Source organism: Pollachius pollachius (assembly GCF_949987615.1).
Source record: "Pollachius pollachius genome assembly, chromosome: 19".
Taxonomy (NCBI): Eukaryota; Metazoa; Chordata; class Actinopteri; order Gadiformes; family Gadidae; genus Pollachius; species Pollachius pollachius.
This window is the reverse complement of record NC_136952.1, coordinates 263,397-286,882: the sequence shown is the minus strand read 5'-3', so window position 1 is coordinate 286,882 and position 23,486 is coordinate 263,397. Positions and strand designations below refer to the sequence as shown.

Below are 23,486 nucleotides of genomic sequence, written 5' to 3'. Positions count from 1 at the left end.
ATGGGTTAGGGTTGTTGAATGGGTTAGGGTTGGTGAATGGGTTAGGATTGGTGAATGGGTTAGGGTTAGTGAATGGGTTAGGGTTGGTGAATGGGTTAGGGTTGGTGAATGGGTTAGGGTTAGTGAATGGGTTAGGGTTGGTGAATGGGTTAGGGTTGGTGAATGGGTTAGGGTTGGTGAATGGGTTAGGGTTGGTGAATGGGTTAGTGAATGGGTTAGGGTTAGTGAATGGGTCAGGGTTGGTGAATGGGTTAGGGTTGGGTGAATGGGTTAGGGTTGGTGAATGGGAGACGTTGAATGTGTTTGTACTTCCTGTTCGTCTCCAGAGGATTCTCAACCAGTGCTTTGACGACATGGAGAGCTTCCTGTCCAGACTGCAGCAGGCCGCTGAGGCAAACGGCACCCCTGAGCCTGAAGAAGAAGAAGAAGAAGAAAAGCAAAAAGCAAATGGCAGAAGGTAAAGGAATACAAAGCTAACCTTAAGCTAACCCTTAACCTTACCCTAAGGTAAAGGAATACAAAGCTAACCCTAAGCTAACCCTTAACCTTACCCTAAGGTAAAGGAATACAAAGCTAACCCTAAGCTAACCCTTAACCTTACCCTAAGGTAAAGGAATACAAAGCTAACCCTAAGCTAACCCTTAACCTTACCCTAAGGTAAAGGAATACAAAGCTAACCTAATCTAATAAGTGCAGAAGCTAAAGGTATACGAAACTAACCCTCACCCTACGAGGAGGAGTTGTGTATCTTGCTGTCAGAACTCATTCTGTCCCGTTCCCTTGACAACAGATGACCTCCTGGCGGACCGTGCCCGCCCCCCCTTCCAAGGAGGAGTTCCTGGATATATTCCAGAAGTTTAAATACTGCTTCTGCCTCCTGGTGAGAGAGTCTAATCACATCTGAATGTTGGCCTACACCTCTTTTGTCTGTCTGGCTCTAACTTAGATCTCTCTCTCCCTCTCCCTCTCCTCTCTCTCTTCCCCCCCCCCCCCCAGGCCCGTCTGAAGTCTGCCATCGCCAGCCCCTCATCCCAGGAGTTGGTCCACCACCTCTTCAGGCCTCTGGATATGGTGAGTGAGCCTAACCGTATACTAACCCTAACCTTAACCCTATACTAGCCCTAGTATCACACTGGGAGGATGACTGTGTATATCAGCATGTCCTTTGTCAAAACAGTGGAAAGCTCCTAGTTGCATTTTGCCGGCTGCTGCTGTTTACACAAAGCAGAGTTGGCTGGAGAGCGGGTAGCGCTGGGTCGTTCTCACCTCCGTTCTGAACAGACTCTACATCTCTTCTCTCTGCCTGTTACCTGGTGTTTCTACAATAAAACATTCTCTATTGTTCAAGTCGTCAACCCAAGGCTATGACTAAAGTAAACATTAAAGTTCTCCCTTTGGGTCGCTTATTGACATTGGCACGGTGTGTCCGCGTGCTGACTGCTAACACTCCTTAGTAGAGAAAGGGAGAGAGCATGAGACCTCATTGTCGCTGCGATTATGTGATCATTATATGATTATGGGACTATTATTATACGATTATGTGAAACTATGATACATCAATACTATTACAATAAATCAATCTCCTTATGCTTTGTGAAGGTGAATGTAAAACAACTTGGCTAAAACGTAATTATAAACATGATTGCCAGAAAGATATTAGACTATTAGACTAAAAGGATTTGTTGAAACAAAAATTAATCACGTAACTCTGAAAAAGCAATAATCTTTTCTTTTGTGTCTGCATGCCTACGTGTCTGTCCGCGTGTGTCTGCATGTGTCTGTGTGTGTGCGTCTGCATGTGTCTGTGCGTGTGCGTCTGTCCGTGCGTGTGTGTGCGTGTGTGTGTGTGTGTGCAGGTGGTGAGGACCACAGGGGGGCCGGCCTTGGGGGCCTCGGTGTCCAGCCCGGCCCTCAGCAGCGCGGCCGTCTCCCTGCTGAGGGCCACACTGGGGGAGGACGAGAAGCGGCTCTGGACGTCCCTGGGGCCCAACTGGACGCTGGGCCGGTCAGTGGAACTCAGGGGCCACAGCTAGCCCCTCAGCTACGCTAGCCCCCCAGCTACGCTAGCTCTTCAGCTACGCTAGCCCCTCAGCTACGCTAGCCCCTCAGCTACGCTAACCCCTCGTCTACGCTAACCCGTCAGCTACGCTAGCCCCTCAGCAGTTCTCTAAGCTAAAATAGACCACACCTTTACTCCAAGTGACGGCTGCTACTAACCCTGATGGCATTAACTCACCCACCCACCCTCTCTCCCACCGTCTCTCCCTCCAGGTGTGAGCTGGGCCAGGTGTCTCCGTACTCTCCGGTCTTCTACGGCGGCTGGCGTCCGGAGGCGGTCCGGGAGGACGGTCAGCTGTGGGAAGATCCAGTGGAGTCCGAGCACGAACACGAAGCTCTGCGGGCTGAACAGGAGGTACGCCCTGGAGAGTAGGCTCCCTCCCTCCCTCCCTCCCTCCCTCCCTCTCTCTCCCCCCCCCCTCTCTCTCTCTCTCTCTCTCTCTCTCCCTCCCTCTCTATCTCTCTCCCTCCCTCCCTCCCTCCCTCTCTCCCCCCCCCCCCCCTCTCTCTCTCTCTCTCTCTCTCTCTCCCTCCCTCCCTCCCTCCCTCTCTCCCCCTCTCCCCCCCTCTCTCTCTCTCCCTCCCTCCCTCCCTCCCTCCCTCTCTCTCTCTCTCTCTTATATAACCATTCTAGCTATCTCTCTATTTTAACTCTCTTCCTCCCCCCCACCTGGCAGCAGTCTCAGTCGGTGGTCCGGCCCTCCCCCCCCCTGGCAGACGAGAGGTGAGTCCCCCTGATACGTTAGCCTGGTGTGGGTTGGTTCCCCGGCTGTGAGGTCAGCCTGGTGTGGGTTGGTTCCCCGGCTGTGAGGTCAGCCTGGTGTGGGTTGGTTCCCCGGCTGTGAGGTCAGCCTGGTGTGGGTTCCCCAACTGTGAGGTCAGCCTGGTGTGGGTTCCCCGGCTGTGAGGTCAGCATGGTGTGGGTTCCCCGGCTGTGAGGTCAGCCTGGTGTGGTTCCCCGGCTGTGAGGTCAGCATGGTGTGGGTTCCCCGGCTGTGAGGTCAGTCTGGTGTGGGTTGGTTCCCCGGCTGTGAGGTCAGCCTGGTGTGGGTTCCCCGGCTGTGAGGTCAGCCTGGTGTGGTTCCCCGGCTGTGAGGTCAGCATGGTGTGGGTTCCCCGGCTGTGAGGTCAGCCTGGTGTGGGTTGGTTCCCCGGCTGTGAGGTCAGCCTGGTGTGGGTTCCCCGGCTGTGAGGTCAGCCTGGTGTGGGTTCCCGGGCTGTGAGGTCAGCCTGGTGTGGGTTGGTTCCCCGGGCTGTGAGGTCAGCCTGGTGTGGGTTGGTTCCCCGGGCTGTGAGGTCAGCCTGGTGTGGGTTGGTTCCCCGGGCTGTGAGGTCAGCCTGGTGTGGGTTCCCCGGCTGTGAGGTCAGCTGCTATGTGCTGCTCGTCCTCAGGGATGGAGCCCAGCGGCTCTACAGCTGCAGCTACGACTTCGTGGCGAGAAACAGCAGCGAGCTGTCGGTCCAGCAGGGAGACAAACTGGAGGTGGGCAGTCCTACACACACGCTACACACACACACGCTACACACACACACGCTACACACACACACCCAATGTTAAGTGCTCATATCTAATTAACGCATTCAGTAGACCACGATGCTAAGTCCAGAGGATGGCAGAAGGAGATTGTTAGTTCAGCCTCACCAAGCTGAGATCCAACAGATTAGTTTCTTAAACGGAGCCTCGTTTAGAGGACGTCCTACCTGCTGGTCTGAGCAGGCTTCGGGTGGAGGCACCATCACGCTGACCTGTGTGTCTGACAGGTGCTGGAGTCGTCCAAGCGCTGGTGGAAGTGTCGTAACCGCTTCAACGAGGTGGGCTTCGTCCCGTCCAACATCCTGGAGCCGGTCGCGTACATAGACCCCCTTGAGGAGGGGCAGGGACCCCCCAAGGTAGGCCCACACACACACACACACACTCACACACACACAAACACACGTGCACACGCACGCACAGGCGTCTATGTGTGCACACAAACAGCCAGATACACATAAAAAACACAATAGAAGGAATAACTCAAGAATCAAACAAGGGCTGCATGCAATGAACCCTTTCACTCACATCCCCCTCATTTGGTTCTGTTTGCCCCCCCAGGCTCCGGCCCCTCCCCCACTGGCCAAGACGTTCTCGGCAGCCACGCCCAGCCCCCTCACCGTGCACCAGTCGCCAGGCCAGCGTCCGCGTGGCCTGCCCCCCTACGGCCAGCACCTCATGGCCAGTGGAGAAGACTCAGAGAAAGGTGAGCCCACCGACCCTAGAGATGGCCATTGGATCCATATCGTATATATTACACCGAAAACTAGAGTCTAACCCTAACCCCTAGGGTTAGGCTTAGGGTTAGGCTAACCCTACCGAAAACTAGAGTCTAACCCTTACCCCTAGGGTTAGGGTTAGGGTTAGACTAACCCTAACGAATACTAGTCTAACCCTTACCCCTAGGGTTAGGGTTAGGGTTAGGCTAACCCTACCGAAAACTAGAGTCTAACCCTTACCCCTACGGTTAGGGTTAGGGTTAGGCTAACCCTAACGAATACTAGTCTAACCCTTACCCCTAGGGTTAGGGTTAGGGTTAGGCTAACCCTAACCCTAACGAATACTAGAGTCTAACCCTTACCTTAGTGTCCAACCCTCACCCTACCCTTAGTGTCTAACCCTAACCTTAGTGTCTAACCCTAACCTTAGTGTCCAACCCTCACCCTACCCTTAGTGTCTAACCCTTAGTGTCCAACCCTAACCTTAGTGTCTAACCCTCACCCTACCCTTAGTGTCCAACACTTAGTGTCTAACCCTTACCTTAGTGTCTAACCCTCACGCTACCCTTAGTGTCTAACCCTAACCTTAGTGTCTAACCCTTAGTGTCTAACCCTACCCTTAGTGTCCAACCCTTAGTGTCTAACCCTAACCTTAGTGTCTAACCCTCACTCTACCCTTAGTGTCTAACCCTAACCTTAGTGTCCAACCCATACCCTACCCTTAGTGACTAACCCTAACCTTAGTGTCCAACCCTCACCCTACCCTTAGTGACTAACCCTAACCTTAGTGTCCAACCCTCACCCTACCCTTAGTGTCTAACCCTTAGTGTCTAACCCTAACCTTAGTGTCCAACCCTCACCCTAGCCTTAGTGTCTAACCCTAACCTTAGTGTCTAACCCTCACCTTAGTGTCTAACCCTTACCTTAGTGTCTAACCCTTAACTGTCTAACCCTAACCTTAGTGTCTAACCCTCACCCTACCCTTAGTGTCTAACCCTAATGGGCGTTCTGATCCATTAATTGGCCTCGTTAACCCTGATGACGTGTCTCCTCCTGATTGGCCTTGTTAACCCTGATGACGTGTCTCCTCCTGAAGCGATGCAGGTGAATGACGAGCTGCTCCAGAGGCTGACCAATGGGAGGAGCCCCCTCACCAAGCCCGCCCTGGTCATCCCCCGCTCCAGCGAGACCAGCGCGCCGCTGGACTACCACTCCCCCCCCGACGAGGTGGCCAGCTGGCTCAGGGGGAAGGGCTTCACCGAACCGTAAGTCAAGCTCTAGAACCAGGGTTAGATCTAGATCTACCCGAGACTGGTAGAGTTCAGCTCCTTGTGGACCTCTAGAGAACCGAGACTGGCAGAGTTCAGCTCCTTGTGGACCTCTAGAGAACCGAGACTGGCAGAGTTCAGCTCCTTGTGGACCTCTAGAGAACCGAGACTGGCAGAGTTCAGCTCCTTGTGGACCTCTAGAGAACCGAGACTGGCAGAGTTCAGCTCCTTGTGGACCTCAAGAGAACCGAGACTGGCAGAGTTCAGCTCCTTGTGGACCTTGCTTGGATTGGTTGGTCATCAAGGCATTAACATTATGTAGTTGAATAGGTTGGGAGTGTTGACGCTGAATTAGATGTTGTTCCGTGTTCAGGATGGCCCAGTGCCTCAGTGAGATATTAACAATATGTAGTTGGAGAGGTGATGTTGGGGATGTTCTATCTATATCTATACAACTATATCTAGAAAACTAGCCAGAAAACTGGTGTAGTCCAATTACAGAAACAAATACAGAAAGAGAAAAACTGACTTATCGAACAATGAGAAATGTAAGCAAACTGTCCCTCCCAAGATACAGAACTGAGACAGAAGATCTCCAATCCCATATATGTGCAATGAATGACAATGGACTGTACCCGTTAGTTTTAACGTATGTTGTAGCTTCTTTTTTTATATCGCAAATATTAAGTTGAATTTTAAATATGTTCTAATTGTAACAGCATAAGTAATTCATTTTTTGCGATGATGGATTTCTGTATGCTGTCTTCATGCACCTGCCATGATGCCGAAATAAAACGAAACTAACTTAACTATAGGGCAGCGCAGTGCCTCGGGGTTCTGACGGGCGCCCAGCTCTTCTCCCTGAACAAGGAGGAGCTACGCGCAGTGCTTCCTGAAGAGGGCGCCAGAGTGTACAGCCAGCTGGAGGTGCAGAGGGCGCTGCTGGAGGTAAGCGGTCCACACAACAGATTGAATAAAATGTTCAGAACGTGCCTGGTAATTAAAATAATGACCACAATGTTGAAGATCTAACGAAATAATACCCTTTACTTCACCTCTTACCTTCTTCCAGGACGCCCGGAACGCCACGGAGCTGGAGGCCGTCATGGAGAAGCAGAAGATGAAAGTAGATTTGAAGAGCCAGGCAAACACGACAACATTATAATACTTAACTCCACCTACCACGAGGATGGATCTTCTGAACACCAAAGCATCACCTGTTCACCTACCAGGACCCTGACCTGGTCCTTCTGGAACAATACTCCAGTTGGTAGAAAGTGAAGAACGTTCAGCCTCCTCAAACATGGTTGGCCACGATTTTGCCTCCCTGGTTTATTTCAGCACATTTTTATTCTTCCTCCTGAAATAATCCGCTAATGGAGGATCGCTGATCTAACACAACTGTTTCTACATATCCACTCTGTTGAAGGTCAATTTAAAATCTATTTATCTTTTATTTAAAATACCTCTTGTACATCCGTTCTAACAGCTGAGTGCTGCTTCTGCTTTAAAGAATATCCCTATGTGTATATTGTAAGAAAGGGAATGAGACATCATGAAAATAAAAGGCTGGAATAATTTTATTGAGGCTTCAAAAAAGTATTTCCGCAAAAAAAAAGGTAAATAAGCAACAGGACGACTTCACCGCAGTTTGGTCTTCAAACCATTACAACTCATGAACCAACATGTGAAATGGATACGTACAAATTTCAAAAAATACCAAAGACCGTTTGCCAATTACTTCACATCTATACCAAGTTCCTCTATTATATAAAATAAATTCTAATACGAGCACGACTTGCACCAATTAAAAAAAAGCTGCTTGCCCCTCGACACCATGCGGTTCCCTCATCCTCCCCCCGCTAACCCCCAAGGTAACGCTAAACAAGGGTAACGCTAACCCCCAAGGTGACAATAAGCCCCAAGGTAACGCTAACCCCAAGGTAACGCTAACCCCAAGGTAACGCTAACCCCAAGGTAACGCTAACCCCAAGGTAACGCTAACCCCAAGGTAACGCTAACCCCAAGGTAACGCTAAGCCCCAAGGTAACGCTAAGCCCCAAGGTAACGCTAAGCCCCAAGGTAACGCTAAGCCCCAAGGTAACGGACTCAAGCGGTGAATGTGTTTATTTAGCTTGGTGAAGGATAATAAACTATTTAAATGTGATTCTTAGCTTGGTGCAGAATAATAATCGTATTAATGTGTTTATTAAGGTTGGTTTAGGATAACTTAAACATGGCGTCTTAAGAGAGCAGCTGGACATAACAGCCTCCTTCATATCCAACGTCTATTTACATTTGTCATGTGTATCAAAGACCGTGTCTAAACCAAGATCTAAACCAAGGTTAAACCAAGGTCTAAACCAAGATTAAACCAAGGTCTAAACCAAGGTCTAAACCAAGGTCTAAACCAAGGTCTAAACCAAGGTTAAACCAAGGTCTAAACCAAGGTCTAAACCAAGGTTAAACCAAGGTTAAACCAAGGTCTAAACCAAGGTCTAAACCAAGGTCTAAACCAAGGTCTAAACAAAGGATAAACCAAGGTTAAACCAAGGTTAAACCAAGGTCTAAACCAAGATTAAACCAAGGTCTAAACCAAGGTCTAAACCAAGGTTAAACCAAGGTCTAAACCAAGGATAAACCAAGGTTAAACCAAGGTCTAAACCAAGGATAAACCAAGGTTAAACCAAGGTCTAAACCAAGGTCTAAACCAAGGTCTAAACCAAGGATAAACCAAGGTCTAAACCAAGGTCTAAACCAAGGTTAAACCAAGGTCTAAACCAAGGTTATACCAAGGTCTAAACCAAGGTCTAAACCAAGGTTAAACCAAGGGACCGTGGGGAGTCTCACAGCTCGTTGCATACAGGTTCAATCACCTTTTCCCTGGATAGTGGGCGGCCCTTATTTCTTTTTTACACGTTGGAACAAACAGAGTAAGTGTATATAAATGGATGAAGTGTGGGGTGATAACGAAGGCTGGAAGAACAAACCGCTTCAGAATTGATCTGTTGGCTGGAAGAGCCGTCAATTAAAAATGAAAAAACAAATCATGACTCTTGGGGGCGGGGCTTGCGGCCGTACGGTGACACATTTGGGTTCCGCCTCCTGAGGAGTGAGAGGGTGAGAGGTGGGGGGGTGGACATCAGAAGTCTCCTGACCCCCGCTCGTCCGCCCGCCGGGGGTCCGACCGGCCGTTCACCCCGTCTCTGCGCTCCCTAAAGGGGGAGGGGGGGAGACACCACAACGTCAGGGGGGAGGGGGAGACACCACAACGTCAGGGGGGAGGGGGAGACACCACAACGTCAGGGGGGAGGAGAGGGGGGAGACACCACAACGTCAGGGGGGAGGAGAGGGGGGAGACACCACAACGTCAGAGGGGAGAGAGGGGGGAGACACCACAACGTCAGGGGGGAGACACCACAACGTCAGGGGGGAGACACCACAACGTCAGGGGGGAGGAGGGGGGAGACACCACAACGTCAGGGGGGAGGAGGGGGGAGACACCACAACGTCAGGTGGGAGAGGGGGGAGACACCACAACGTCAGAGGGGAGGAGGGGGGGGAGACACCACAACGTCAGGGGGAAGGAGAGGGGGGAGACACCACAACGTCAGAGGGGAGGAGGGGGGGGAGACACCACAACGTCAGGGGGAAGGAGAGGGGGGAGACACCACAACGTCAGGGGGGAGGAGGGGGGAGACACCACAACGTCAGAGGGGAGAGAGGGGGGAGACACCACAACGTCGGGGGGGAGACAGGGGGGAGACACCACAACGTCAGGGGGGAGGAGGGGGGGGGGAGACACCACAACGTCAGGGGAGAGAGGGGGGAGACACCACAACGTCAGAGGGGAGAGAGGGGGGAGACACCACAACGTCAGGGGGGAGGAGAGGGGGGAGACACCACAACGTCAGAGGGGAGAGAGGGGGGAGACACCACAACGTCAGAGGGGAGAGAGGGGGGAGACACCACAACGTCAGGGGGGAGGAGAGAGGGGAGACACCACAACGTCAGAGGGGAGAGAGGGGGGAGACACCACAACGTCAGGGGGGAGGAGAGGGGGGAGACACCACAACGTCAGGGGGGAGAGACACCACAACGTCAGGGGGGAGGAGAGGGGAGAGACACCACAACGTCAGGGGGGAGGGGGGGGGAGACACCACAACGTCAGGGGGAGGAGAGGGGGGAGACACCACAACGTCAGGGGGGAGGGGGGGGGGGGGGAGACACCACAACGTCAGGGGGGAGAGAGGGGGGAGACACCACAACGTCAGGGGGGAGAGAGGGGGGAGACACCACAACGTCAGGGGGGAGGAGAGGGGGGAGACACCACAACGTCAGGGGGGAGGAGAGGGGAGACACCACAACGTCAGGGGGGAGGAGAGGGGAGACACCACAACGTCAGGGGGGAGGGGGGGGGGAGACACCCCAACGTCAGGGGGGAGAGAGGGGGGAGACACCACAACGTCAGGGGGGAGGAGGGGGGGGGGGGAGACACCACAACGTCAGGGGAGAGAGGGGGGAGACACCACAACATAAGGGGGGAGACACCACAACGTAAGGGGGGAGACACTACAACGTAAGGGGGGACAGAGGGGGGAGACACCACAACGTAAGGGGGGAGACACCACAACGTCAGGGGGGAGGGGCGTGTGTGTCAGTCGGTAGTGTCTACCAGGAGCCCTCCCTGTGTAGGGTTGTGTCTACCTGGAGCCCTCCCTGTGTAGGGTTGTGTCTACCTGGAGCCCTCCCTGTGTAGGGTTGTGTCTACCTGGAGCCCTCCCTGTGTAGGGTTGTGTCTTCCTGGAGCCCTCCCTGTGTAGGGTTGTGTCTACCTGGAGCCCTCCCTGTGTAGGGTTGTGTCTACCTGGAGCCCTCCCTGTGTAGGGTTGTGTCTACCTGGAGCCCTCCCTGTGTAGGGTTGTGTCTACCTGGAGCCCTCCCTGTGTAGGGTTGTGTCTACCTGGAGCCCTCCCTGTGTAGGGTTGTGTCTACCTGGAGCCCTCCCTGTGTAGGGTTGTGTCTACCTGGAGCCCTCCCTGTGTAGGGTTGTGTCTACCTGGAGCCCTCCCTGTGTAGGGTTGTGTCTACCTGGAGCCCTCCCTGTGTAGGGTTGTGTCTACCTGGAGCCCTCCCTGTGTAGGGTTGTGTCTACCTGGAGCCCTCCCTGTGTAGGGTTGTGTCTACCTGGAGCCCTCCCTGTGTAGGGTTGTGTCTACCTGGAGCCCTCCCTGTGTAGGGTTGTGTCTACCTGGAGCCCTCCCTGTGTAGGGTTGTGTCTACCTGGAGCCCTCCCTGTGTAGGGTTGTGTCTACCTGGAGCCCTCCCTGTGTAGGGTTGTGTCTACCTGGAGCCCTCCCTGTGTAGGGTTGTGTCTACCTGGAGCCCTCCCTGTGTAGGGTTGTGTCTACCTGGAGCCCTCCCTGTGTAGGGTTGTGTCTACCTGGAGCCCTCCCTGTGTAGGGTTGTGTCTACCTGGAGCCCTCCCTGTGTAGGGTTGTGTCTACCTGGAGCCCTCCCTGTGTAGGGTTGTGTCTACCTGGAGCCCTCCCTGTGTAGGGTTGTGTCTACCTGGAGCCCTCCCTGTGTAGGGTTGTGTCTACCTGGAGCCCTCCCTGTGTAGGGTTGTGTCTACCTGGAGCCCTCCCTGTGTAGGGTTGTGTCTACCTGGAGCCCTCCCTGTGTAGGGTTGTGTCTACCTGGAGCCCTCCCTGTGTAGGGTTGTGTCTACCTGGAGCCCTCCCTGTGTAGGGTTGTGTCTACCTGGAGCCCTCCCTGTGTAGGGTTGTGTCTACCTGGAGCCCTCCCTGTGTAGGGTTGTGTCTACCTGGAGCCCTCCCTGTGTAGGGTTGTGTCTACCTGGAGCCCTCCCTGTGTAGGGTTGTGTCTACCTGGAGCCCTCCCTGTGTAGGGTTGTGTCTACCTGGAGCCCTCCCTGTGTAGGGTTGTGTCTACCTGGAGCCCTCCCTGTGTAGGGTTGTGTCTACCTGGAGCCCTCCCTGTGTAGGGTTGTCTACCTGGAGCCCTCCCTGTGTAGGGTTGTGTCTACCTGGAGCCCTCCCTGTGTAGGGTTGTGTCTACCTGGAGCCCTCCCTGTGTAGGGTTGTGTCTACCTGGAGCCCTCCCTGTGTAGGGTTGTGTCTACCTGGAGCCCTCCCTGTGTAGGGTTGTGTCTACCTGGAGCCCTCCCTGTGTAGGGTTGTCTACCTGGAGCCCTCCCTGTGTAGGGTTGTGTCTACCTGGAGCCCTCCCTGTGTAGGGTTGTCTACCTGGAGCCCTCCCTGTGTAGGGTTGTGTCTACCTGGAGCCCTCCCTGTGTAGGGTTGTGTCTACCTGGAGCCCTCCCTGTGTAGGGTTGTGTCTACCTGGAGCCCTCCCTGTGTAGGGTTGTGTCTACCTGGAGCCCTCCCTGTGTAGGGTTGTGTCTACCTGGAGCCCTCCCTGTGTAGGGTTGTGTCTACCTGGAGCCCTCCCTGTGTAGGGTTGTGTCTACCTGGAGCCCTCCCTGTGTAGGGTTGTGTCTACCTGGAGCCCTCCCTGTGTAGGGTTGTGTCTACCTGGAGCCCTCCCTGTGTAGGGTTGTGTCTACCTGGAGCCCTCCCTGTGTAGGGTTGTGTCTACCAGGAGCCCTCCCTGTGTAGGGTTGTGTCTACCTGGAGCCCTCCCTGTGTAGGGTTGTGTCTACCTGGAGCCCTCCCTGTGTAGGGTTGTGTCTACCTGGAGCCCTCCCTGTGTAGGGTTGTGTCTACCTGGAGCCCTCCCTGTGTAGGGTTGTGTCTACCTGGAGCCCTCCCTGTGTAGGGTTGTCTACCTGGAGCCCTCCCTGTGTAGGGTTGTCTACCTGGAGCCCTCCCTGTGTAGGGTTGTGTCTACCTGTGTCTAGAGCTCTGCTCGTGGCGGTGGCTGCGGCTGTGGGACCGGCTGCGGTGGCGCCGCCGTCTCTCACGGTCCCGGGACGCAGACCGTTTCTTCTCGCGGTCCCTGGACGGAGAACGTTTCTTCTCACGGGACGCAGAACGTTTCTTCTCACGGGATGGGGAACGCGACCGCCTCCTGGCACGGCGCTCGCGGGAGCGGGACCTGAGAGGAGGAGAACCAGGAGGAGGAGATGGTTATGAGGTTAGAACCAGGAGGAGGAGATGTTATGAGGTTAGAACCAGGAGGAGGAGATGGTTATGAGGTTAGAACGAGGAGGAGGAGATGTTATGAGGTTAGAACCAGGAGGAGGAGATGGTTATGAGGTTAGAACCAGGAGGAGGAGATGTTATGAGGTTAGAACCAGGAGGAGGAGATGGTTATGAGGTTAGAACCAGGAGGAGGAGATGGTTATGAGGTTAGAACCAGGAGGAGGAGATGTTATGAGGTTAGAACCAGGAGGAGGAGATGTTATGAGGTTAGAACCAGGAGGAGGAGATGTTATGAGGTTAGAACGAGGAGGAGGAGATGGTTATGAGGTTAGAACCAGGAGGAGGAGATGGTTATGAGGTTAGAACCAGGAGGAGATGTTATGAGGTTAGAACCAGGAGGAGGAGATGTTATGAGGGCAGAACCAGGAGGAGGAGATGGTTATGAGGTTAGAACCAGGAGGAGGAGATGTTATGAGGTTAGAACGAGGAGGAGGAGATGTTATGAGGTTAGAACCAGGAGGAGGAGATGTTATGAGGTTAGAACGAGGAGGAGGAGATGGTTATGAGGTTAGAACGAGGAGGAGGAGATGGTTATGAGGTTAGAACCAGGAGGAGGAGATGGTTATGAGGTTAGAACCAGGAGGAGGAGATGGTTATGAGGTTAGAACCAGGAGGAGGAGATGTTATGAGGGCAGAACCAGGAGGAGATGTTATGAGGTTAGAACCAGGAGGAGGAGATGTTATGAGGGCAGAACCAGGAGGAGGAGATGGTTATGAGGTTAGAACCAGGAGGAGGAGATGTTATGAGGTTAGAACGAGGAGGAGGAGATGTTATGAGGTTAGAACCAGGAGGAGGAGATGTTATGAGGTTAGAACGAGAGGAGGAGATGTTATGAGGTTAGAACCAGGAGGAGGAGATGTTATGAGGGCAGAACCAGGAGGATGAGATGTTATGAGGGCAGAACCAGGAGAAGGAGATGTTATGAGGTTAGAACCAGGAGGAGGAGATGTTATGAGGTTAGAACCAGGAGGAGATGTTATGAGGGCAGAACCAGGAGGAGGAGATGTTATGAGGTTAGAACCAGGAGGAGGAGAGGTTATGAGGTTAGAACCAGGAGGAGGAGATGTTATGAGGGCAGAACCAGGAGGAGGAGATGTTATGAGGTTAGAACCAGGAGAAGATGTTATGAGATTAGAACCAGGAGGAGATGTTATGAGGGCAGAACCAGGAGGAGGAGATGTTATGAGGGCAGAACCAGGATGAGGAGATGTTATGAGGTTAGAACCAGGAGGAGGAGATGTTAAGAGGTTAGAACCAGGAGGAGGAGATGTTAAGAGGGCAGAACCAGGAGGAAGAGATGTTATGAGGGCAGAACTAGGAGGAGATGTTATGAGGGCAGAACCAGGAGGAGATGTTATGAGGTTAGAACCAGGAGGAGGAGATGTTATGAGGTTAGAACCAGGAGGAGGAGATGTTATGAGGTTAGAACCAGGAGGAGAGGTCACCGCCGGAGGAGGTTCTCTACCTTTTATGCTCTTTGCTCTTTGATCTGGTTCTGCAAAAAAAAAACGGAAGATTAGGATAGATTACTCTAAGGTCCCTTAAACTATGAAACAGGTAAGGGTTACCCTAAGGTCCCTTTAACTATGTAACAGGTAAGGGTCACCCTAAGGTCCCTTTAACTATGTAACAGGTAAGGGTCACCCTAAGGTCCCTTTAACTATATAACAGGTAAGGGTTACCCTAAGGTCCCTTTAACTATGTAACAGGTAAGGGTTACCCTAAGGTCCCTTTAACTATGTAACAGGTAAGGGTGACCCTAAGGTCCCTTTAATTATGTAACAGGTAAGGGTGGCCCTAAGGTCCCTTTAACTATGTAACAGGTAAGGGTTACCCTAAGGTCCCTTTAACTATGTAACAGGTAAGGGTTACCCTAAGGTCCCTTTAACTATGTAACAGGTAAGGGTGGCCCTAAGGTCCCTTTAACTATGTAACAGGTAAGGGTGACCCTAAGGTCCCTTTAACTATGTAACAGGTAAGGGTGGCCCTAAGGTCCCTTTAACTATGTAACAGGTAGGGGTGACCCTAAGGTCCCTTTAACTATGTAACAGGTAAGGGTTACCCTAAGGTCCCTTTAACTATGTAACAGGTAAGGGTGGCCCTAAGGTCCCTTTAACTATGTAACAGGTAAGGGTGACCCTAAGGTCCCTTTAACTATGTAACAGGTAAGGGTTAGGCTAACCCTAACCCTAGCCCTAAGGGGGGCCCTAAGGTCCCTTTAACTATGTAACAGGTAAGGGGGGCCCTAAGGCCCCTTTAACTTTGTAACAGGTAAGGGTTAGGGTTAAGGGGGGCCCTAAGGTCCCTTTAACTATGTAACAGGTAAGGGTTAGGGTTAAGGGGGGCCCTAAGGTCCCTTTAACTATGTAACAGGTAGGGGTTACCCTAAGGTCCCTTTAACTATGTAACAGGTAAGGGTTACCCTAAGGTCCCTTTAACTATGTAACAGGTAAGGGTTACCCTAAGGTCCCTTTAACTATGTAACAGGTAAGGGTTACCCTAAGGTCCCTTTAACTATATAACAGGTAAGGGTTACCCTAAGGTCCCTTTAACTATGTAACAGGTAAGGGTGACCCTAAGGTCCCTTTAACTATGTAACAGGTAAGGGTGGCCCTAAGGTCCCTTTAACTATGTAACAGGTAAGGGTTACCCTAAGGTCCCTTTAACTATGTAACAGGTAAGGGTTACCCTAAGGTCCCTTTAACTATGTAACAGGTAAGGGTGGCCCTAAGGTCCCTTTAACTATGTAACAGGTAAGGGTGACCCTAAGGTCCCTTTAACTATGTAACAGGTAAGGGTTAGGCTAACCCTAACCTTAGCCCTAAGGTCCCTTTAACTATGTAACAGGTAAGGGTTACCCTAAGGTCCCTTTAACTATGTAACAGGTAAGGGTTACCATAAGGTCCCTTTAACTATGTAACAGGTAAGGGGAGCCCTAAGGTCCCTTTAACTATGTAACAGGTAAGGGTTAGGGTTAAGGGGGGCCCTAAGGTCCCTTTAACTATGTAACAGGTAAGGGTTACCCTAAGGTCCCTTTAACTATGTAACAGGTAAGGGTTAGGGTTAAGGGGGGCCATAAGGTCCCTTTAACTATGTAACAGGTAGGGGTTACCCTAAGGTCCCTTTAACTATGTAACAGGTAAGGGTTACCCTAAGGTCCCTTTAACTATGTAACAGGTAAGGGTGGCCCTAAGGTCCGTTTAACTATGTAACAGGTAAGGGTTACCCTAAGGTCCCTTTAACTGTGTAACAGGTAAGGGTGGCCCTATGGTCCCTTTAACTATGTAACAGGTAAGGGTGGCCCTAAGGTCCCTTTAACAATGTAACAGGTAAGGGTTACCCTAAGGTCCCTTTAACTATGTAACAGGTAAGGGTTACCCTAAGGTCCCTTTAACTATGTAACAGGTAAGGGTGGCCCTAAGGTCCCTTTAACTATGTAACAGGTAAGGGTTAGGGTTAGGGGGGGCCCTAAGGTCCCTTTAACTATGTAACAGGTAAGGGTTACCCTAAGGTCCCTTTAACTATGTAACAGGTAAGGGTTAGGGTTAAGGGGGGCCATAAGGTCCCTTTAACTATGTAACAGGTAGGGGTTACCCTAAGGTCCCTTTAACTATGTAACAGGTAAGGGTTACCCTAAGGTCCCTTTAACTATGTAACAGGTAAGGGTGGCCCTAAGGTCCGTTTAACTATGTAACAGGTAAGGGTTACCCTAAGGTCCCTTTAACTGTGTAACAGGTAAGGGTGGCCCTATGGTCCCTTTAACTATGTAACAGGTAAGGGTGGCCCTAAGGTCCCTTTAACAATGTAACAGGTAAGGGTTACCCTAAGGTCCCTTTAACTATGTAACAGGTAAGGGTTACCCTAAGGTCCCTTTAACTATGTAACAGGTAAGGGTGGCCCTAAGGTCCCTTTAACTATGTAACAGGTAAGGGTTAGGGTTAGGGGGGGCCCTAAGGTCCCTTTAACTATGTAACAGGTAAGGGTTAGGGTTAAGGGGGGCCCTAAGGGGGGCCCTAAGGTCCCTTTAACTATGTAACAGGTAAGGGTTAGGGTTAAGGGGGGCCTTAAGGGGGGACCTAAGGGCCCTGTAACATTGGGGGTCTCACCTCTTCTTCACCTTCTCCTCCTTCTCTCGCTCCTCTCTCCTCTTCAGTCTCTCCTGGTTCCTCTTCTCCTGCTTCTCCACCACCGTTTTCTGGTCAGAATAAAAACATTTGGTTCAACGGGTTCTCCTTTCCACGAACCCTGGAGCACCGGTTCCAGAAGAACCAAACCCAGGGAAACATGCGACAGAGAATATAAAGATGGCTGTAGATAGTGACTCAATAGAAAGGCTGTGAGGGGCCCCAGAGACGACAGCTAAAGACGTGTTGCTGCAGCCCTAGTATCTGGGTTAGCTAACCCTAACATGAGACCCAGGGTTAGCTAACCCTAACCCTAACATAAGACCCAGGGTTAGCTAACCCTAACCCTAACATGAGACCCAGGGTTAGCTAACCCTAACCCTAACATGAGACCCAGGGTTAGCTAACCCTAACCCTAACATGAGACCCAGGGTTAGCTAACCCTAACATGAGACCCAGGGTTAGCTAACCCTAACCCTAACATGAGACCCAGGGTTAGCTATCCCTAACATGAGACCCAGGGTTAGCTAACAATAACCCTAACATGAGACCCAGGGTTAGCTAACCCTAACCCTAACATGAGACCCAGGGTTAGCTAACCCTAACATGAGACCCAGGGTTAGCTAACCCTAACATGAGACCCAGGGTTAGCTAACCCTAACATGAGACCCAGGGTTAGCTAACAATAACCCTAACATGAGACCCAGGGTTAGCTAACCCTAAACCTAACATGAGACCCAGGGTTAGCTAACCCTAAACCTAACATGAGACCCAGGGCTAGCTAACCCTAACATGAGACCCAGGGTAAGCTAACCCTAACATGAGACCCAGGGTTAGCTAACCCTAACATGAGACCCAGGGTAAGCTAACCCTAACATGAGACCCAGGGTTAGCTAACCCTAACATGAGACCCAGGGTTAGCTAACCCTAACATAAGACCCAGGGTTAGCTAACCCTAACCCTTGTATCTGGGTTCAGCTCTGCAGAGGCTGGGGGCCGGGGAGAGGAGCAGCAGAAGGTGGAGGTCCACAGTCTGGCTCCAGACGGTCCGTACCTTCAGCTGGTCCAACTTCTCTCGGATCTGGATAAAGCCCAGGTGCAGCTTCCCGCCAAAGTGATCGGCGAGGCGGCGGTCGTTGTCATGGAGACCCAGATAGGCAGAGCAGACCTCGCACACCCTCAGCTTCTGCTGCTGGAAGCTGGAGGCGGGCATGGAGTTCCTGTACTCCTCCTGAGGGGGCGCCAGGGGAGAACATTTAGAGATGAGGAGGAAGGGTTTCACCCATTTAGATCAGTCCATCGGTCCACCGTGGAGGAACACCATGAGACCATCAGGTTCACTATGAGGAACGCCATGAGAGTATGAGGAACACCATGAGAAACGCCATGAGACCATGAGGAACACTACGAGACCATGAGGAACACCACGAGACTATAAGGTTCGCCATGAGGAACGCCATGAGACCATGAGGAACGCCATGAGGAACACCATGAGGAATGCCATGAGGACCACCATGAGGAATGCTATGAGGACCGCCATGAGGAACGCAATGAGACCATAAGGAACACCATGAGGAATGCCATGAGACCATGAGGAACACCATGAGGAATGCCATGAGACTATGAGGAACACCATGAGGAACGCCATGAGGAACATCATGAGGACTGCCATGAGGAACGCCATGAGACCATGAGGAACACCATGAGACCATGAGGAACACCATGAGACCATGAGGAACACCATGAGACCATGAGAAACACCACAAGACTATAAGGGACGCCATGAGGAACGCCATGAGGAACGCCATGAGACCATGAGGAACACCACGAGACTATAAGGTACACCATGAGGAATGCCATGAGGACGCCATGAGGAACGCCATGAGGAACGCCATGAGGAACGCCATGAGGAACGCCATGAGGAACGCCATGAGGAACGCCATGAGACCATGAGGAACACATTGAGTCCATGAGGAACACCACGAGATTATAAGGAACGCCATGAGGAACGCCATGAGACTATGAGGAACACATTGAGGCTGTGTGGCCATCTCCTCACCTCCGCGTCCTTCTTGGTGGTGCGGACCTTCTCCACCTCCTGCAGGACCTTCTGGGCCTCGTCCACGTTGCCCTCAGCTCCCAGCTGCTCTGCCTTGGCCAGCAGCTTGCCGATCTCCTCGTTCAGCTCGTGGACCTTCTCCGCCTGCAGCAGGACAACAAGCGTTAGGATAGAGCTGGCCATCTGCTGGGGTCCTGACCGCTGTGCTGCAGTAGCTCAGCGTCAGGACCCTAGCGGATCACTGTCCCCCGTCAGGGTCGAGAACCCCATCTCCACGGGACCCCTGGCCTAGGGGTGTGCAATATTAGATTGTGAACGATTAAAATGTCTCACATGTCCCCGCGATGTGCCCTTACAGAGATCGTTAGTATCGTGCTACAGTGCACACTCAATCAGTTGGGTTAGGGTTAGGTTCTCTCTCTAACCCTAACCCTAACTCTAACCCTAACCCTGTCCCCGCGATCTGCCTTACAGAGATCGTTAGTATCTCTGTAAGTATCTCTGTATTCAATCAGTTGCAGTTCTATGGCTCATACTAGAGCGTGGAACGGGCCGCATGTTTCTGTCCGAGCCCGGCCCGCGCCCGACAGAGGAGTAACCGAGCCTGACAGTTAGTCCATTTTTTCTTCGAATAGTAAAGAAATGTTTACGTTTGTACCATGAAAGCACGCCTTTATTAAACGAATTGTCAACCGATCAGCGCAACAAGCGCGCGTTAACTGCGAGCAGAAGAGGCTCAATCATAACTTCCTTAATTCACAAAAAGGCCATGATAACTGAGAACTGAGAATGGTGCCGGACAGACTGTCCGGCACCATTCTCTCATTTCTTCTTAACGTCCTCCATCGCTCGCTTGCATTGCGTGGTCACGTATAGTAGCCACTGCACGTGAGCGTGCTGTGTGGAATGTGTGCGATGCACGGCTTGCACGCGTGTTGCGTTGTCACAAGAAGACGGGAACACGAGTGCAAGACTTAATTTTTTTTGTTAGATTTTGTTTTAATGTTATATTGCTTTTGAAACCAATATTCATTTTGGAAGTAATGCAAAAGTCTCTGATTGTACTTGAATACAAGTACAAACCATGTCAACATTTTGTTGAATGTTCATACATTGCAGAATTGCACTTGCATTTTCATTATAAATCTGTTGGAAAAGGTACTTTGGCCTAAATGGTCTGTTAGTTTCTTTCAGTTTTGTTACCTTTTAGGGCTATATTTTTTAAATAGGGAAATAAGTTTGGTTGTACTGTTTAGTAACTTGCAAAATAGACTTGAAAACCAACATGTGCTGCCAGGTTTTATGTTTCGCTGTCAGGTGCAGTGTTTGATTTTAGCTTTGAAAGGTCCAAATGTTTACAAATGGAATATTATTTAGATTGTGTTAGGGTCTGTGTTAGTCATTTAGGGTCTGATTGTTCACTAACAGACATCAACTCCTCTCTAGCTCGACCCTAGACGTTCCCTCTCTCCGCCTGTCGTCACGGTGACCTCTCCTCTCTCTGTAGGTAGGTATGCTCTAGTTCACAATAACTGAAGCTATAGATTGGGACTGTCACTGCAGTCATGTGTTCTTCACTGGGCCTCACCTTGGCCGCCACCTCGGCGCTGATCTCCTCCTGCGTCTCGGCCAGACGCTTCTTGGCCAGCTCCGTCCGGCGGTCGCAGTCCGCGATGAAGGACTCCAGGTGGTCCACCGCCTGGGGGGGGGGGGGGGAGACCTTAGACCACTGCCTTAATACTATTACTAACTAACTAACTAACTAACTACAACAGCTAACCCTGGGGGGGGGGGGGGAGACCTTAGACCACTGCCTTAATACTATTACTAACTAACTAACTAACAACAACAGCTAACTAACTCTGGAGGAGGGGAGACCGTAGATCACTAGCTAAATACTAACTAATAATAAAAGCGAACCCTAGATAATTGAGCTTAATGCTCACTAAAACGACCGTAGCCCCAAAAAGAGAAACTCACGTCCAGCTCAAAGAACAGGTCCCGGTCCTTGGAGGCGATCTCGTAGTCGGCCCTCAGAGCCAGGTCGTGGATCTTGGAGCATTCCCCCAGGTCCATGCGCTGTCGACCACAGACGTTGTTATTGGGGCTGTTGCCATGGACAACAAACAGGGGCCAAAGCCCGGAAGGCCACGACTAAAGCTTGGATTACTGTTATACCACACACACACGCCGCTCACCGTTCCAGACAGGATGTCATGAGGGCAGCAGTTCAACAGGTGGCTTTTGCAGACTCGCTCGTCCGTGAACTTGACGCGCTGCCGCGTCTCATCGCCTGAAACAGTCCAAGAACAGCCAATGAGCGCCCCCTTTCATACCGGCTACCTGCTGCGAGGCATCAGAACCTGCTTATCTACTGCGTTACTGGCTTCCAGTCTGTTTCCAATGTGGCCAGAGGCCTAACTTCGTCCCTACGGCTGAACTTCAAGGATTTGCTCCATCCAAAGTGAATGCCAATGTACACTAGGAAGTTAACATATGCGTTGACAGCAGCTTACCAGGACACGCAACTGTGAGGGGATATCAGCTACCAAAGTCTCAACAGTCAAATAATCAGACGGCCTTCCAGTATTGTAGCTTACCTTACCCAATGCCCCATTAATATAACATTGGAATGAGATTCAGCTTAAGCTGAGTTTAGCTCGCCCTGTGAAATAAGACTCAGGCCCCTCATGTGTCTGAACTAAAGCAGCTAGGGTTAGGGTTAGCCCTAGCCCTAAACTAGTGACTGGAGACCCGGGCCCCTGTGTCTGAAGTAAAGCAGCTAGCAGTAAAGCTAAACTAGTGAGGTTTAGGTGGATTGGGGTGGACAGGTGGGGAAGGGGCTAGCTGCTGGAATGTTCTTGCTGGATGTCATTGTTCCCAGCTGTTACTACTACACAGGGAGAGCTGGTTTTGGAATTATGGCATAATATAGGTTAACATTCCAAAAATATGCTCCAGCCAAGTCCTTAATAGATGTGGGACATTGAAAAGAAATTCAAAAACACAGAATCAAAAGAAAAAAGTGAAAACGAAGGAAAGAGTTAGTTCATACACACTGCGCTCTGCACCATATACTGTACCCCTCTGCATCTTCAAGACCCCAGCGGCAGAGTTCTAAACCCGCTGTTGAAAAGTATAAATGGGAACAGTGTTCTTGCCCATACCTGTAGTAAGAAGTTAGGAGTCATACACAAAAGTCAGATTGCAAAGGATCTGTGCAAAATGTTGTGTGTCTAACAGGTCCTTTGGAAACAGACGTATGTCGGAGCATTGAGAACTGCTCTAATGACCGCGACCACACGTCTTTATACTGAAGCTCCAAACTGTTAATCTAGTGCCACTGGAGATTTAGCCATTTTGTGTGATAAAAAAAAAAACAACGTCCAGAAGGCAAATAAATGGTTTGGATATTCATCATAACAGCTTTAAAAATCATGTGTGACTCACGGCTCGATGAACATGAGGCTTTCTGCAACTCCTTTGCAGATTGATGTAGGCTGGCAAAGATACTGAACCTTTATGAATAGAATAAAGGGGCCAGAATTGTTCAGTTTGTATGCAACATATGTATGGGATGAATTTAATATCTCAACACAATCGCCCACAGACACACCACACCGTCAATCACACTATGAGGATCCTATTCTAAGAAGATTGAAATGAGCCAGAAGTTAGCGAATTTCCACCCATTCAACTGAAAGAAAAGATGAACTTCTTCTGTGCGGGTTGGTTCGGATGTAAATAGGTCACCATCGTATGTTGAGAAGACACCATACTGCTTTATTAATTAATGTTTGTATCCACAAAAAAAACGTTCGACGAAGGAAACGCAAGGTTAACAATAACATAAGGTTCAACTCTATTAAATAGGTATACATAATATTCACCATTCCTTTGGTTCTACCGACATAGCAGGGTTACTGCTTTTTTGCCTCTATCTGGTAATTTAGGGTAACCAGACTATTTAGAAAATGGGTTTTGTGGTCCAATTCTCCAAATTCCAAGTTCCCGTGTGGTTAGGGTCAACGCCAGGGTTGAGGCTAACCCTAGGGTTGGGGTTAACCCTAGGGTTGGGGGTTAGGGTTAACTCTAGGAAGCGGGAGTCGACGTCCAATACATCCGATCAGAAACTCCGTGACACGATGAAAATAAACAGTGGGCGAACCCCAATGGATACAAACATTAAGGAGGTGGTCGAGACTGGCCTACATAAAGAACACAGCCGCCGGCAGTCATCCATTCATCCCTCGGTGGTTCATCCCGACAACACAACGAGCCTTTACGACGGCGCCATCTTGCTAAGTAGCTAGCTCGGCTAGCACCCTGCTCCACTCACCGTCCCTCGCTGTTCCCATGAGCTGGTCGAGCAGAGCTCTCATTTGAGCTTGAGCAGACATCTCGCGTACTTCTTCTCCAGCGTCTCCCTATCTCCCGGCCGATGCACACAATATCCCTGGTTTATGTTATATATTTGAGCTATATTCACTCTTCCTAGAGACGCCGCTTCGAGCTTCTCTTCCGTGAACCGCCCGCCAG

The 23,486-nt window shown here is 51.1% G+C and overlaps 1 protein-coding gene and 1 pseudogene across 3 annotated transcripts in view; one reads left to right on the top strand and one right to left on the bottom strand.

The window, feature by feature from the left end:
- LOC307090180 (epidermal growth factor receptor kinase substrate 8-like protein 1) overlaps positions 1–7,159 on the top strand; it is a 13,197-nt pseudogene extending 6,038 nt beyond the window's left edge. The window contains exons 6-17 of the transcript XR_013812831.1: positions 174–457; positions 791–880; positions 997–1,071; positions 1,857–2,005; positions 2,272–2,413; positions 2,736–2,782; positions 3,451–3,541; positions 3,820–3,948; positions 4,151–4,295; positions 5,405–5,573; positions 6,392–6,524; positions 6,649–7,159. The product of XR_013812831.1 is annotated as an epidermal growth factor receptor kinase substrate 8-like protein 1 (transcript). The remainder of the gene's footprint in view (positions 1–173; positions 458–790; positions 881–996; positions 1,072–1,856; positions 2,006–2,271; positions 2,414–2,735; positions 2,783–3,450; positions 3,542–3,819; positions 3,949–4,150; positions 4,296–5,404; positions 5,574–6,391; positions 6,525–6,648) is intronic.
- On the bottom strand, positions 7,133–23,486 carry luc7l (LUC7-like). 2 transcript variants are annotated; one of them, XM_079757136.1, is made up of 11 exons: positions 23,287–23,426; positions 22,398–22,465; positions 21,146–21,240; positions 20,928–21,026; positions 20,536–20,646; positions 18,948–19,091; positions 17,943–18,119; positions 16,871–16,959; positions 14,230–14,259; positions 12,450–12,656; positions 7,133–8,791 (listed from the first exon to the last, which is right to left on the bottom strand). In XM_079757136.1, the coding sequence occupies exons 4-11, from the start codon at positions 21,021–21,023 to the stop codon at positions 8,719–8,721; spliced, it is 927 nt and encodes a 308-aa protein (XP_079613262.1). In that variant the 5' UTR covers positions 21,024–21,026; positions 21,146–21,240; positions 22,398–22,465; positions 23,287–23,426; the 3' UTR covers positions 7,133–8,718. The 2 variants fall into 2 exon arrangements, with proteins under 2 accessions (XP_079613262.1, XP_079613261.1); XM_079757135.1 differs by lacking the exon at positions 22,398–22,465 and having other exon boundaries at positions 23,287–23,486.

Bases quoted from the DNA above. Each gene is read 5' to 3' on its own strand.
- luc7l (XM_079757135.1), bottom strand. From the start codon at position 23,347: ATGTCTGCTCAAGCTCAAATGAGAGCTCTGCTCGACCAGCTCATGGGA. The intron at 19,092-20,535 runs GTGAGGCCCAGT...GTCCTGCTGCAG, and splicing joins GCGCCGAGGTGGCGGCCAAG to GCGGAGAAGGTCCACGAGCT. The intron at 18,120-18,947 runs GTGAGGAGATGG...GCGCCCCCTCAG, and splicing joins CCACCAAGAAGGACGCGGAG to GAGGAGTACAGGAACTCCAT.